The 14,193-nt window shown below is 36.3% G+C and overlaps 1 protein-coding gene across 1 annotated transcript in view; it reads left to right on the top strand.

The window, feature by feature from the left end:
• The window catches only part of LOC117986455 (alkaline phosphatase-like), a 91,172-nt gene extending 77,367 nt beyond the window's left edge, over window positions 1-13,805 (top strand). The window contains exons 6-12 of the mRNA XM_034973287.2: window positions 617-795; window positions 4,130-4,337; window positions 8,429-8,608; window positions 10,295-10,489; window positions 11,317-11,514; window positions 12,832-12,965; window positions 13,427-13,805. Coding sequence (XP_034829178.1) covers window positions 617-795; window positions 4,130-4,337; window positions 8,429-8,608; window positions 10,295-10,489; window positions 11,317-11,514; window positions 12,832-12,965; window positions 13,427-13,669 — 1,337 coding nt within the window. The 3' untranslated portion in view covers window positions 13,670-13,805. The remainder of the gene's footprint in view (window positions 1-616; window positions 796-4,129; window positions 4,338-8,428; window positions 8,609-10,294; window positions 10,490-11,316; window positions 11,515-12,831; window positions 12,966-13,426) is intronic.
• Window positions 13,806-14,193: the final 388 nt, after the last annotated feature.

Genomic DNA, 14,193 nt, shown 5'->3' with positions numbered 1-14,193 from the left:
GCATGCCTGAGCGTTCTCCATAATGTTCTCAAATGTATGCGAAGTACAATGATGCAATCTACACTTGGTCAGCGTGGTGAGCCAGACTCTTCTCATTCTGAGAGGGGATCCATGCTCAGTAGTGAGCTGGGAATTGGTTGATGATGAGGATGATGATACTGCAGGTATAACGCATAACTGAGTATAGTCCACGACAGGTTGAGATGGCAATCGGGGAGGGAACGTCCCTCATACGCACACAGCCCCCGCGCCAACTCGGTGCGGGTGACATGTGGGTGTGCGAGGCATCCACAGACGCGAGAGCTCAGTGATTCGTCAACTTGTGGCAACCGTCACCCCTCCCGCACCACTCCACTACCGCAGGAGCCTCCTCAGTAATGCTCTATACAGTAGTCGGCAAGAAATATTTTACATCGGATTTTAGAATGAGATTTCGACTTTGTAGAACATTTTCTCTGTCACTCATACCTATGTGACGTTTTTCGGTCTCAACGACAGAGACAACGCTCTACAAAACCGCTATCTCTTTCTAAAGGTCGATGTACAATATTTTCTGCCGCGTACCTACTGTACTCATAGGTTAATGTAAGTAGCTTGAAAGAATATATCTGTACAGGAAAATCAAGCGGCATTGTGACGACGGCGCGTATCACACATGCGACGCCGGCAGCGTTATACGCACATGCTCCCTCGCGGTACTGGGAGGACGACAGCCGGGTACCGCCGACTGTGAGGCGGGACTGTAAGGACATCGCTTTGCAACTCGTCGAGAATGAACCTGGAAGAAGTATAAACGTAAGAAAAATAAAACTGTGTAACTTATGACCAACTCTATGTCTGCCGCCCAGCTGGGAATGGATGCGTCCTGCGGAGCGGCCATACTCTCCATGCCTCTCGGCACCCGCTCTCGATTAGAGCACGTCGGACCGACTGACTAACTGGCTGACTGATCTGGATCTGGCTGAAATTTGGCATGTAGATAGCTAGTATGACGTAGGCATCCACTAAGAAAGGATTTTTGAAAAGTCAACCCCTAAGGGGGTGAAATAGGGGTTTGAAATTTGTGTAGTCGCGAGTATAAGCTAGTAATGCTGGCCGCCCCGCATAACGCACCCGCTCCCAACTCGGCCTCAGATTTAGTCACCAAATAATAATATTATAAGTACTTCTTTTTATTTAACGAAAACTAAGTAGTTGCCTGCAATTACATTATAAATATTATGTAAAAAAGAAGCAGATACGTTACATACGTATCTAAAGTGGAGAATTAAAACTATAACACTTGGGTCACAGTTTTAGATTGCTACCTGTTCCACAGTATCTACTCGTGTGCCTGTACCCGTAGTATAAGATTTTACGTCTCACCAAACGTTGCTAGAATTCGAGAATTGAACATCGAGAATAACATCAAAGTCAAATGGACCTAAAGAGCCTTGAATTGAAGTCAAAAATTCAATGCCACTGATTTTAATCTCGCAACGTTTCCGCTTGGAGTGCTGGCTGTAGATGTGTTGACAAACTTGAGCTTTAAAACAAGGCATTTAGGATCCAGTTTACTATAACGCAGAAGTGTTTCGACTCTCGAATTCTAGCAACGTTTGGTGTGACGTAAAATCTTATACTACGGGTACTGTTCTACTCTCGTATGTTCTTTACTCATTACCGAGCACGAATTCTAAACGCCACGTAGTATCTACATTACCTAAGTGTTACATTTGTAACTTTAAAAAATCGACAACAATCGGCAAGAACTTTACAACACCAGACCCACTAGATTACAGCATACCTAGGGTTATTACTTATTAGAGGGGTGGACAACAAATTCCTGAAAGGCCGGCAACACATTGGCGGTTCACATGTAGAGGAGCTACCCTAAAAAAATATTCATCACAATTTTATCTCACCACTTTGTCGGCGTGATTAATATTTGTACCCATGCCAAATTACAGATTTCTAGCACTAAAAGTCTCTGAGATTAACCGAGAACGGACGGACGGACGGACGGACAGACGGACGGACGAGGCGAAACTATGTTACTACGGAACCCTAAAAACGACAATTTTACCTACATCAAGTAGGTACCTACTACCAAAATCGACTTTTCGATGTTCCCTTTCAGTACCATATACAATAAAATGTTATAATGTTTCTATGAAGGTGACCTAAACACGATTTACAATATAGTTTCTTATTCACCACTTCACCTGTACATCTAAAAGGGCACCCCACTTTGTGTTGATCGACGTGGGGCACGATAATTATTTTTCCGATAACCTTTTTTGCCCGCTACAGATGGAAAAGGGGATTGGGGAAAAAAATTATGAAAAATCAACTCCTTTGTTCGACATTGTGACTGAAATGGAATATATAAAGTTGTTAAATTGTTTTAGAATAATGAAAGAGCTTCATTAGATACTTAATCATTATATTAATTCATGATGTTTATTCAGCAGTAGGACAAAACCTCTGGTTTTCAGGTTTTGTTGAACCAATCTAGCACCATTTACCTAGCTGATTTAGTATCTACTGACTGACTGACTAATCAGGAAATCTCAGAATATCTATAAATCCTACAAACTTGAAATTTGGAAGGTAGGTTTTTTCTAGGACGTAGGTGTCAGCTAACAAACGGTTTTGAAAAATCCCCCCCCCCCCCCCAAGGGTGTGAAAGGGGGGGTCGAAGGTTGTATGAAAGTCCTATGTTTTTGGAGTTAGAGACGTGAAAATTGACATTTAGGTTACTAGCTTTAAATAATAAAAATCTGTATAATTCAATTTGGGAAATTCCCCCCTTAAGGGTAGTAAAAAGGGGGGAAAAGTTTTTATAGAAAAGTTTTAACTAATGTTATTTTTACTTGAAATTTGGAAGGTAGGTTCTTTCTAGGCGGTAGGTATCAGATAAGGAAGGATCTAACTAAATTCCCCCCCTTAGAGAGTAAAATGGGGGTGGAAGGGTTATATCAAAATCCTATGTTTTTTAAGTTAGAGATATGAAAATTGGCATTTAGGTAGTTATTCTGGGTTCCGTTTCTTAAAATGAGACTGAGTGAGTAGGTAAATGAGACCTTTTGCAGCGGGAAAATTTCAGATCTCATGAGAAACTAGAAATTTTACGCGGATGATGTCGCGGGCATCTGCTAGTATAAATACATAAAAGGAAAAGGTGACTGACTGACTGATCTATCTACGCACAGCTCAAACTACTTACTATACGGATCAGGATGAAATTTGGCATGCAGATAGCTACTATTATGACGTAGACATCAGCAAAAAAATGTATTAAGATACCCGTGCGAAGCCACTAGGGCTATAATAGAAATATTTTCCACTTCGCAATTGAAGGTGGTATTGTTGTTTGTATGGCGTTATAACATAGGGTACTCCTCGCCCACTTCAACTTCGTTCTTACATTCATCACAATGAATGCTTGGTTAATTTTAAACATTGAATCGCTAAGGTAATTAACCTTGTGAAAAACCGACTCGGCACTAAGTCCCGCTTAACACTTAAAGAGGTAATTAAGCGAGGTACTTGGTTTTTTCGTTTTACCTATTAAAAACGATTCAACATTTTTTTTGTATTCGACGATGAACCTTTCTGAATTATGCCTTGTTACTTACTAAAGATGGCATTTGGTAAACCGAAAATTTTTCTTCACAGTCTTGTCGCAGGTAATTTTTCATGAAAAGTGATTTTAGAATTTTCGCACTTACATTTTCAAGTTTGCTACTTAGATTAATTTAACAAGAAATTACGATCATGATCAATGTCGCTGATATTTCACATGTAACGAAAAATTAATTTTCGCACTTATGATTCTAAGTGTGAAATGTTGCTTTTGCTTTTAATTTAGCGAACGTTTGTTTGTTACATTACTTTCTAACATACAGCGATGCGAGTGTTCTCGCTCGCGTGCTCTTAGCTCGGATCGATGATCGTTCGCGCGCGACATTTAAACAATAAAGCATTAAATGTAATAATTTTCATCCTTTGTGAGATTTTCTCGTACTATTCTAAGCAAGTATTACAAATTATGAAAAGTCTTTTCACGTGATTTTTTACATGCTACCTAGGAAATGGTTCACATCTACTTTTTGCTATATAACAGAGGTTAATTTTGTGTGGGCAGGTCATAATGGGTGGTGGGCGACGACACTTCCTTCCAACCGTAACTCCAGATCCGGAGCATCCGAATCGAGAAGGTAGAAGACTCGATGGCAGAAACTTAGCAGAAGACTGGGCAAGAGAAAAGAAGAGGAGGAGGTTACGGGCGCAGTACATTCATTCAAGAGAACAGCTCGCCAAGCTAGATCCAAGAACAGTAGATTATTTATTAGGTTAGTGATTTTATTCTTTCACGTTTCTTTCATAAGGGATGATTCATGCTACGCCGTGCATGGGCCCGGCACGGCTGCTCTGCTTGTCACAGCTGGTAATGGGCTGATTACACCTACCGAGTAGTGAAGCGACAAGCGAAGAGACAGTGCTGTGGTGGCCGTTTATACGTATTTCGAAATTGCGCCGAGCACTCGTAAGTGTTTATACCAACCGAGTACTCGGCCGAGGATACTGACTCGCCACTGTACTCGTTAGGTGTAATCGTACCATAATTGTCAAAGGAGGGTTATGTACCTACACTTCAAGGAAAATTACTGAAATTAATTAAAACCGTCCGGTCATGAACCCAAAATAGTGTAGAATGAATAATTATTCATCCTTAGATTAATTATTCTAATTCATCTAAGCAAACATCTTACTATATTTACATTAATTTTAACGGCCCGTGCGCAGTCTTAGATGAATCCAGCATAATTTATGTGAGGTAATAAATAGCACTGTGTTGTGCATAGTATGGTACCTACAATAAAAGGTGGATAGCTTTTTGGATTTTCCCAATCCTAATTTTTTTTTGACTGAACTGCAAATTAAAAATCTGTACCGTAAATTACCTATCACGTTCATAAATTAAAGTGTCAGTGCGATAATTTTGTTATTAGTGAAAATTGAAATAAAACAGAAATGTTAATTAAGGTTCTCGCTGACAAGTATATTACCAAAATGTGTGACCGGCAAAATAGCACTAACCTAACTGAAGTACAAGAAAATTCGTGTTTTTACTTCCTTGGTGTATTAACTCATTTTGACACCCTCCCTGACACAGAGGTGAGCGCTGTGGTGTTATAAAATAGGAGACCCCGGGTTCGATTCTTGGCAGGGCCAAATTATTTAATGTTTAAATGCGTTTGCGTTTAAGTAGTAACATATTGTCCCACAAAAATTGGAGTAGGTACAGGTACATTTTTTGAATATTTTTATTTTGCAGAATATTGTTGAGAAAATAATGTAGACTGCGAAATAAAATATTCTCTAAGAAAATAACGAGGAAAAGAAACAAAAGAAGAATTTTCAAAGATAAATTAACAGAGCTTAAGTTTCTTTAAAACGTTAGAGATCTTTGTTTTACATTGTGGAGATAGTGAAAACGCTTTTCCTACTATTCAGAATAAGTTCTCAAACAATAATTGAGCGGTGAAATATTCATTTTAAACAAAAGACAAAGAGTTTTGAGATTGTTCATTTCGTCGTCTACGTGACTAAAAATACATCCAAGTTTCTGTATGAAAATACTTATTAAAAGTCTAAATCTAAAAAAAATATTACTTTCATGAACTCTAGAAGTAACGCAAGGACATTGAACTGACCTAGTTTTTTTTAATAAGATCGTGAAAAGATTTTATTAAGTTCCTCTTTTTCCTTGTTACTCTTAAATGAACGTGCAGATTTTTCAGTCCGTCTAATTACAATAAGGAGCTTTAGATAATATTATAAAGGATCAAATATGTTGAACGAGGTGATGCTCGCGACTTTATCTGCGTGGGTTTAGGCGTTTTTGAATACCTGGGAACTATTAATTTTCTGGGACTTCTTCCTGCGTCGCTCCCTCAATTTTTAGGATCGTGGCTCCACTTGAATGTAATTTCTGCTACAATGTTTTCCATTTCTCCCTGTTTCTTGGCGCGTGGATTGCATCGCAGATAGGTGTCTCAACCACTTCTTTTATTTGGTCTGACCAACGTCTTGGGCTACGTCTGCGGGGTCTCTTAATCCTTTAATCTACCCAGCCTCTTTCTAGGACTAAAGTTATACAGCTAGTCAGCTAGTATATTCGTCTTGAGGACGCTAGCCATACCTAGATGATACCAACAACTTCATCCACGTGGATTTAGGTTTTTAAAAATCCATGGTGACTCTTTGATTTTCCGGGACAAAAATAGCCGTCTGTTCCAAATTTCTTCAAAATTGCCTAAAAAAAATGCACCGTGAAAAGATAGCAGACATACAGATAGACAGACAGATATATAGGTAGTTAGACAGACACGCTTTCGAATTTATAGGTAATATTAGTATGTACCTACATATATGGATTGTATGTAGTTCCTAATTAAAATTTAACGTATATCTATAACCACAGCTAGATTGCTTCTAGCAAATAATCATACCAATTAGAATTGAGTAGATATAATATGCACGCGTAAATTAGTCATTATATGCATAATACCATTCAAAGGTTTGCATGTGCACAATCACTAATATAGGTAATAGGTAAGTGCGAAAGTGTGCCTGTCTGTCTATTACCATTTACCAATTGTATATTGGACTGTAGTAATAAAAATGACGTGATTTTTTGTATAGCGGTAGTTTATGGGGCTAGAATTCATTATTAAAGAGAATAATAATTAAAAGTCATCATTTTTGGTCATTTTAAAATAATTAATTATCAACGTCACGCTGTACGAAAAGCGATTAATGACGTCACATGGCGTAAACGAAAAATATTTTAAAATTAAAAATATTTTCCTGCTGAAATTACTCTATTTTTATGTAAAAAAATGAAAAAAATTGTCGTTTACGGATTGTGACGTCATTATTCACATTCCGTAAATGATGTTCATGGTAAAAATAAATAAAAGTCATGATTTTTTTAAATTAATATCTTTAATAATGAATTCTAGCCCTATAAACTACCGCTATACAAAAATCACTTCATTTAATTACTACAGTCCAAGACCCTATTCACGGCCCTTCTGTATAACCGATTTCGACGAAAATTGAGCGATCTATGTCCAGCAGTGGAAGTCTGTCGGTTGATAATGATGATGTTTTAAATATCTTGCATATCAAGGAGGAATAAGAATTGCAATCAAACGGCATTTAGTACCTACTTGTAAATGTAAAGATAAAATGTTTTATTGAGGTGTAAAACTTTATCGCTCAATTTCTCGTTTTAATGTTTCATACCTACTGTTATTTAACTTATTGTGAGCATGTATTTTCATATTTATATAATGTTTTTATCAAATAACAATGCATGTCTGATTTTAATATTATTTGTTTATTTTCCTACAAGTATGTTTAATATCGAACATGTACTAGTTAATGAGATTTTACTTTTTATAAGCTATATGCGTGGATCATAATTATTATTATAAAAGAGACAAGAGCGGAGATGTGACTCGTATACTATAGGTATACCACCGAGAGAGCCAGCGCGTGTCAGACCTTTGATATTTTTTAAACTTTTAAACTTTAAGGGCGTCTGACAGGGGTTTGCCACGACACTAAGCGTCTGGCAATGCATGACGTGATTTCTTATACTTTAAAGAAAATATTAAAAAAGTTAGATTTTATACTTTGCGGTATGATTTTTTCCCATCACCGGCTCACTACAGAGCGCCAAACTACCAAAAATCCTTCTCAGTCTCCTCTCAGACTGAGAAGGATTTTTGGCCATGATTTTTTACCTCTTTATTACCTGTTATCACTCAAAGCCACCATGATTCAAACTTCATAGTCGCTGATCGTTCCTCCCTGTGTTGGGGACAATACGCAGAGAAACTTTTAGGTTTTATTAAATAACGAAGGTCTGGCACACGCTGGCCGTTCATTATTCTTCAATGGTAAAAATTCATGAGTCTGCATATCCGTTAATACAATCCTGTATAAACATTTGCATCAGACTTAATTTAGCTGTGTTTACATTACAACCACAGCGGCTTTGCTGTATAATCCTCTTAAACCTTTTAAATTCCAGATTACTCTGCGACTTTCTTCATGAAATAATGAATTTGGATTTAAAAGTTAATATATTTTAACAGTGCTTAATTTTCTAGCCATAAATATTACCTTGCATATTATTATGTTACTAGATTATGCCCACGTCTACGTCCGCGTGGATTTAGGTTTTTTAAAAACACTTCGGGACGTCTCTGCTTTTCCGAGATAAAAGACCAGGCAAGAGGCAAATTAGAAATTTCAAAATCCCAAATTACCGCTGCTGGCAATCGAACCCAGGGCCTCCTACTTATAAGACCACAGCGCTTATCAGCATGCCAGAATTTAGAAGATATTAGTTAGCTTTTTTTTACAGGTTTATTTGAATACTCTCACATGGAGTTCAATGCAGAACGGGGAGCTGGGTTGGACGCAGAAGAAGGCACAGCTGCTAGTACATCTGTCAAAGCAGATGATCCGTCGCTTGCAGATATGACACGCACTGCTCTTGCGATATTAACCAAAAACGATAAAGGATTCTTTCTGCTGATTGAAGGTATGTTTCTTATACAAACTGGTAAGGTATTAAATGCCTTTCCGACGTCTGTGTTGCTTACTATATAGGTAGGTACCTATTATTGATAACTAGCTGATGCCCGCGACTACGTTTTTCAAAATCCCATGAGAACTCTTTGATTTTCCGGGATAAAAAGTAGCTTAAGTATGTTTTAATCCAGAGTATAATCTATCTCCATTCCATATTTCAGCCAAATCCAGCCTGTAGTTTTTGCGTGATTAAGTAACAAACATCCAAACATCCACACTTTCACACTTATAATATGAGGTATAACATGAAACTCCATTCGGTAACTGGATGAGTGACCAACTTTACTTGCCCGATCTCGAATTGGGCCATCACATTTTCCCACAAGACTCGCAAGTTCACTCGTCCGGACTCATATCAGTTACATCTGGTAATAATCGTTAAGTTTAATTAAGAGAAATATCTCACGCCTCCAATAGGCTACTTGACACTTTTTTAAAGTTGGTCTTAAATGGTTAATATTTGTGCTATTATATCAAAAAAATTAACACTATATTTTTTTGCGCCCTAAAAACTGTAAAACTTTCATTTAAAAATATATTTTTCTTAGACAGGTGAAAACACTGTCGGCCATGTTTGGCCGATAGATTATCTGTGCTCTGACGTCATGCATTTGTAAACAACAGCATAACCTCCCAAAGTTTAATAAACATGACTTCTATACTAGTGTACATGAAAAATATAGTAATTTTCGTTATTTTATCATCCGAGAATGTAAAAAACGCATCGATAAAGACCACAGGAAAGTTGTGGATTAGAGTGCCCAGTGAAATAAATATACGTAACACGCGAAGACTTGCTTAAAGGGATCCTATATGACTAACGACTTCAACCCAAATTTATTTTTGCAAAGATCACTTTGTTGTAATAACTTATTCAATTTATAAAGAGAAAACGATATTTTTTTACGTTTACTATGAGTTTTTAGAAATATATAAAAACTAGCTTATGCTCGTGACTTCGCCCGCGTGGACTTCATAAATTTCAAACCTCCATTTAACACACTCAGGGGTGGAATTTCAAAAAATTCTTTCCTAGTGGATACCTTCTCTTTACCTAGAAAGAACACACCCACCAAATTTCATGTATCTAGGACCAGCTGTTTAGATTTTTAGGCTGTGCGTTGATATATAAGTTAGTCAGGACTCTAAATTTTATATATATACGTTAGTCCCCGCGTGACATAGGGATGACATTTCTTTGTTTACATATTTAATGATGTCACAACATGGCTGACAGCGTTTTCTGCGTTTCAAATAAAAATAAAAACTGTATTTTTTAAAATTGGATTTATATATCCATCCTGCGTTTTTAATAATTGTTATTGATATATTTCGTTGTCTTAAGCAAAATACTATAATAAATAATGATTTATTGGACGAAATTAGATATGAGTCAAGTAGCCCATTATAAGATTTACGACGCAGAGAGAGAAAAGAATCGCAAATGTTTCTCCCGCTACGAAAGTGTGCGGTCTTAAAATCTCATCCGAGTTGGGAAGAGTAGATGAGTAGTGACTGTTTAAAGAAGAAAATTGTACAAAATTTTTGAACGATTAATCTTCTCGACTCAGGAGATTCATTGTTCAAATATTTACTAACTTGCTTGATAGAAGTTTTAATTTTTTTATTCTTTTAGGTGGAAGAATAGACCACGCCCATCATTACAATAATCCATACAGAGCGCTCGACGAGACATTGGAGCTCGAGACGGCTTTGTTAGCAGCATTAGAGAAAGTGAACCCCGCAGAAACTCTTATAGTAGTTACAGCCGATCATGGTCATGTGATGACGTTTGGCGGTCAAGCTACTCCGAGAGGACATCCGATATTAGGTATGTTTAAGCCGATTTTTCAACGTATCTTTTCTCTTATACGCATAATTAAGTAATATAATTTGGATGTAGTATTTACTTATTCGGTAAATACAAAAAATATACCTGTTGTGTGATGACAAATTAGCAATGTTTTTAATAAAATTAATCACGATATCAATTTAGTGATAACACAGTTCACGACATTTAGGGAACTTATTTCACGTCACCCATAGCATATTTGACATAATATACTTATCGTCGATTCCGGATCGAACCGAGAGTCCTCTCACTGTAGTTCACTATGGTGATAGGTTGCTCTTTGCTTCTAAAATAATGTCTCCATGGTCTTCGTATACTATAGAATGTAAATAATAAATCTGTAGGTTAATAGTTAACTAAAATTAATTTTAGTGTGGGTGTTGGTGGTACACATTCTAAAGAAATGTTTATTACAAGTATTCTAAATTTCATACATGTATGGGCATTTGGCTAAACTAGAGCAATCTAACGAGTAATTCAGTGAATTTAAAAAAAATTGCTTCTAACATTTTTTACGAGCTGAGCAATTTTAGTTGTTCGGCCGCCGCGCCGGCCCTCATCTTTTCAAAAGAATTTAATTTTGGGCGAACGTTTTACTTGACCGTGCTGGAATGATCTACCAAATGTTCGTATCGATAGGTATTTGGCTCTATCTCTCGTTGTACAGTTGGACCAAATTTTAAAACGGAGAATGCTCATTTTTTGGTAAAAAAAATATTGAACAAATTTATCAATATTTTTATAATATAGGTACTAAATTAGCGTTATTATTTTCTTGAAACTTAGACAAATATAATATCTTTAAGGTGCTGATACAGTGGTGTCAGATATTGATGGTCTACGGTACACAACCCTATTGTACGGCACGGGGCCTGGTCATTCAGAACCTCGGGCGTTGCCTTTAAATGGGACATCAACCATCCCTGCTGACGCGGTCCATGCTGCGGCTGTGCCACGGCAGTGGGCTACGCACGGTGGTGAAGATGTGCCTATTTACGCTTTGGGTAAGGTTAGCTGTTTGTTGTTTGTTAGATGTTAGGTGTGGATGGACACAACGCGATGACGATGACAACGTGACCGCATGGCACGAAACGACACGGCGTAAAACTGAAAACGTCTACAATTTGTAATACGAGAAAGCGTGTAAAACACAGCAAAGCTAGTCGGAAACGCTCGCTCGCCAAGAATGAACGCCGCCATTTTACTAAACTTTGGCTGCTTTTGAAACATTGCAGTAGCACATCACTGCCTTTGCACGTTTTATCTGTTATCTGTCTATCCTTTATTGTTGGCCGCTCAACTTTTTTCTAAAACTGTATACAATATGTTTATAATTTATTCGTATAGCAAATAAACTATTTATTTTGTATGCTGTTTTGTAACTATTTTGCAATGGGTAATTATAATTATTACTTGAGGATAATTTATTATTACTTTGTAACTACAATTTTGGTACATGAAAAATAAAAATAAAAAATAAATAAAAATAAATAATCTCTTACCTTATTTAACATTTCGTACCTTATTTCTCTGTAGGTACCTACTAAAGAGGTTATGTTTGCTATATTGTATCAAGCTCTTATTAAAGTAACGTTTTAATTTCAAAAGAAAAAATAATTTAGGTAGAAAAAAAATAAAGAAAAATTAGATAGGCGGGTTCTTTTAAAAATAAAATAATTAATTTTGATATGATTTTATCAAAGAACATATTTTAAATTTATTATTAAAGAGAAAATTAATAATTAATATTGTAAGACAAGACTTTATTTAATTACAACATTTTAATTAGTAGCGCCTAGGGCTGAAATAACTCAAATAGTTGGAACTTTCACATTATAATTTTATTATTCAAGCAATTATTTAGAACGGAAATTATAATAGGTGCCATTTTTTCATCCACAACGGAGCAAAAACTGTATAACATACATATTGTCCAAGAAGATGTATGTACCTATGTAAATTTTTCAATTTTTTCGAAAGGCTTCTTACTAGACTACCAAAGCAGATTCTTAGATAAATACTTAATGATAATAATGACATGAGACTGCACTTGCAATGTTGGTTTAAAAAAATGTATTCAGTGTACATATACCTACATACATAATAATTTAAACCTCTTTAAGAATCGTTGAAATTTATCGCGCATAATAATCTTAATAATTAATTTGTCAATGCAAGGATGTGCCTGCACAGTCTTATTTATGAAGATTTAATATTTTTACCAAGGGGTAAAAATATTGAAAATGAAATGCTGAAACGGGAAACTAAGGACTGCGTACAAAGAAGTTTCACGTTAATAATTTTTTATCCGTTTTCCGTAGGTCCAATGGCAACAATATTATTTGCGGGTGTAGTCGAACAAAGTTACATTCCGCACGCCATCGCTTATGCAGCGTGTCTCGCTCATCACGCTCGACGGTGTCAAGAGAGTACCTTTAATTTTACAAAACCTCAGGTGAGATGGCCATATTTTTAATAACTCCAAAAGATAATAAATCCCTTCCTTTAAATCTTGGCTGGTTTTGACCTACAAAAGCCAACGTCCAAAAATGTCTCGAAAATCTCGAATTATCTAAGTATTTTTTCTATTAGGCCATAAGACAAAGGGCATTAAACGCTAAGTTTCTTAGATTCACAAATCAAAATGTTTTATATATTTTTCATATTCTTATGTAGTGTTCCCCTTGTGATAGGTCAATTTAGACTGCCACCAGTTTGTAAGGCATATTCTACTGCCTTCCAAACTAAAGAGCCAGTAAGAATTACAGCAGTTATTCTACGTTAGCTCTTCCGAAAGCTACATTTTACAATAATTTTGTTACAAATATTTATTTTTTTAGGCAAGAACAAAAAAGCAACTTCCTCCATGGAAATTACTCATTAGAAACTCACAAAGTGCATTTTGTTTTTCTCAAGGTCAAAATACCAAATTGCGCCCCACCCGAAGTCAGCAGCGTGTCGGCGGCAGAGGAGACAAGAAATGAAGGCTCGAGTGGACGACGCGTCGTCGTCGCATCGAGCGTCATGTCCGACGAGCGAGTGCCACGGTCATCCGCTTCGCTTATCGCTCCGCTTATGATCTCTTTCTACCTTAAAATGTTTACGCTATTCTTTGTCGGGTACTTGAGTGTTGTTAAGATTTCTATTGAATCTATGTGATGTTGTACTCTGTAACATACGTTCACCTAAAATAAATAATCTTTTTGTACAGGGATCGTTTGTAGATATTAAAGCACTAAATCATTGTAAATATAATACATATTTATGATAAATGTAAATAAATAATTGTAATTCACTGATATTGTTTTATTAATATCATAAGAACCAAGAAAACTTGTGACAAAGCTAGGATGGGTGGCTGGGCAAGAAACTTTAGTGTGAAAAATTCCCATACTTTTTCTGCCTCTATTAACTCGTAAATATTTAACGTATCAAAACGTGATGGATTGGATGACATTGGGAAAACATTAGGTAGTTATTATTCAAGGAAAAGCGTAGCGTTATTATGTTTGTATGTTTGTATGTTTTATCTACAATATAAAAATGAATCACTAAATGTGTTGCTCATCGCAAATCTCGAGAACAGCTGAGCCGATTTCGCTAATTATTTTTTTCATAATATTTCTAGAAGTACGAGGATGGTTTTTACGGAGAGAAAAATTTAAAAAATTTGAATCGACTGC

The sequence above is a fragment of the Maniola hyperantus genome, chromosome 11, assembly GCF_902806685.2.
Source record: "Maniola hyperantus chromosome 11, iAphHyp1.2, whole genome shotgun sequence".
NCBI lineage: Eukaryota > Metazoa > Arthropoda > Insecta > Lepidoptera > Nymphalidae > Maniola > Maniola hyperantus.
The sequence above is the reverse complement of the archived record's forward strand: the minus strand, read 5'-3'. Positions and strand labels throughout refer to the sequence as shown.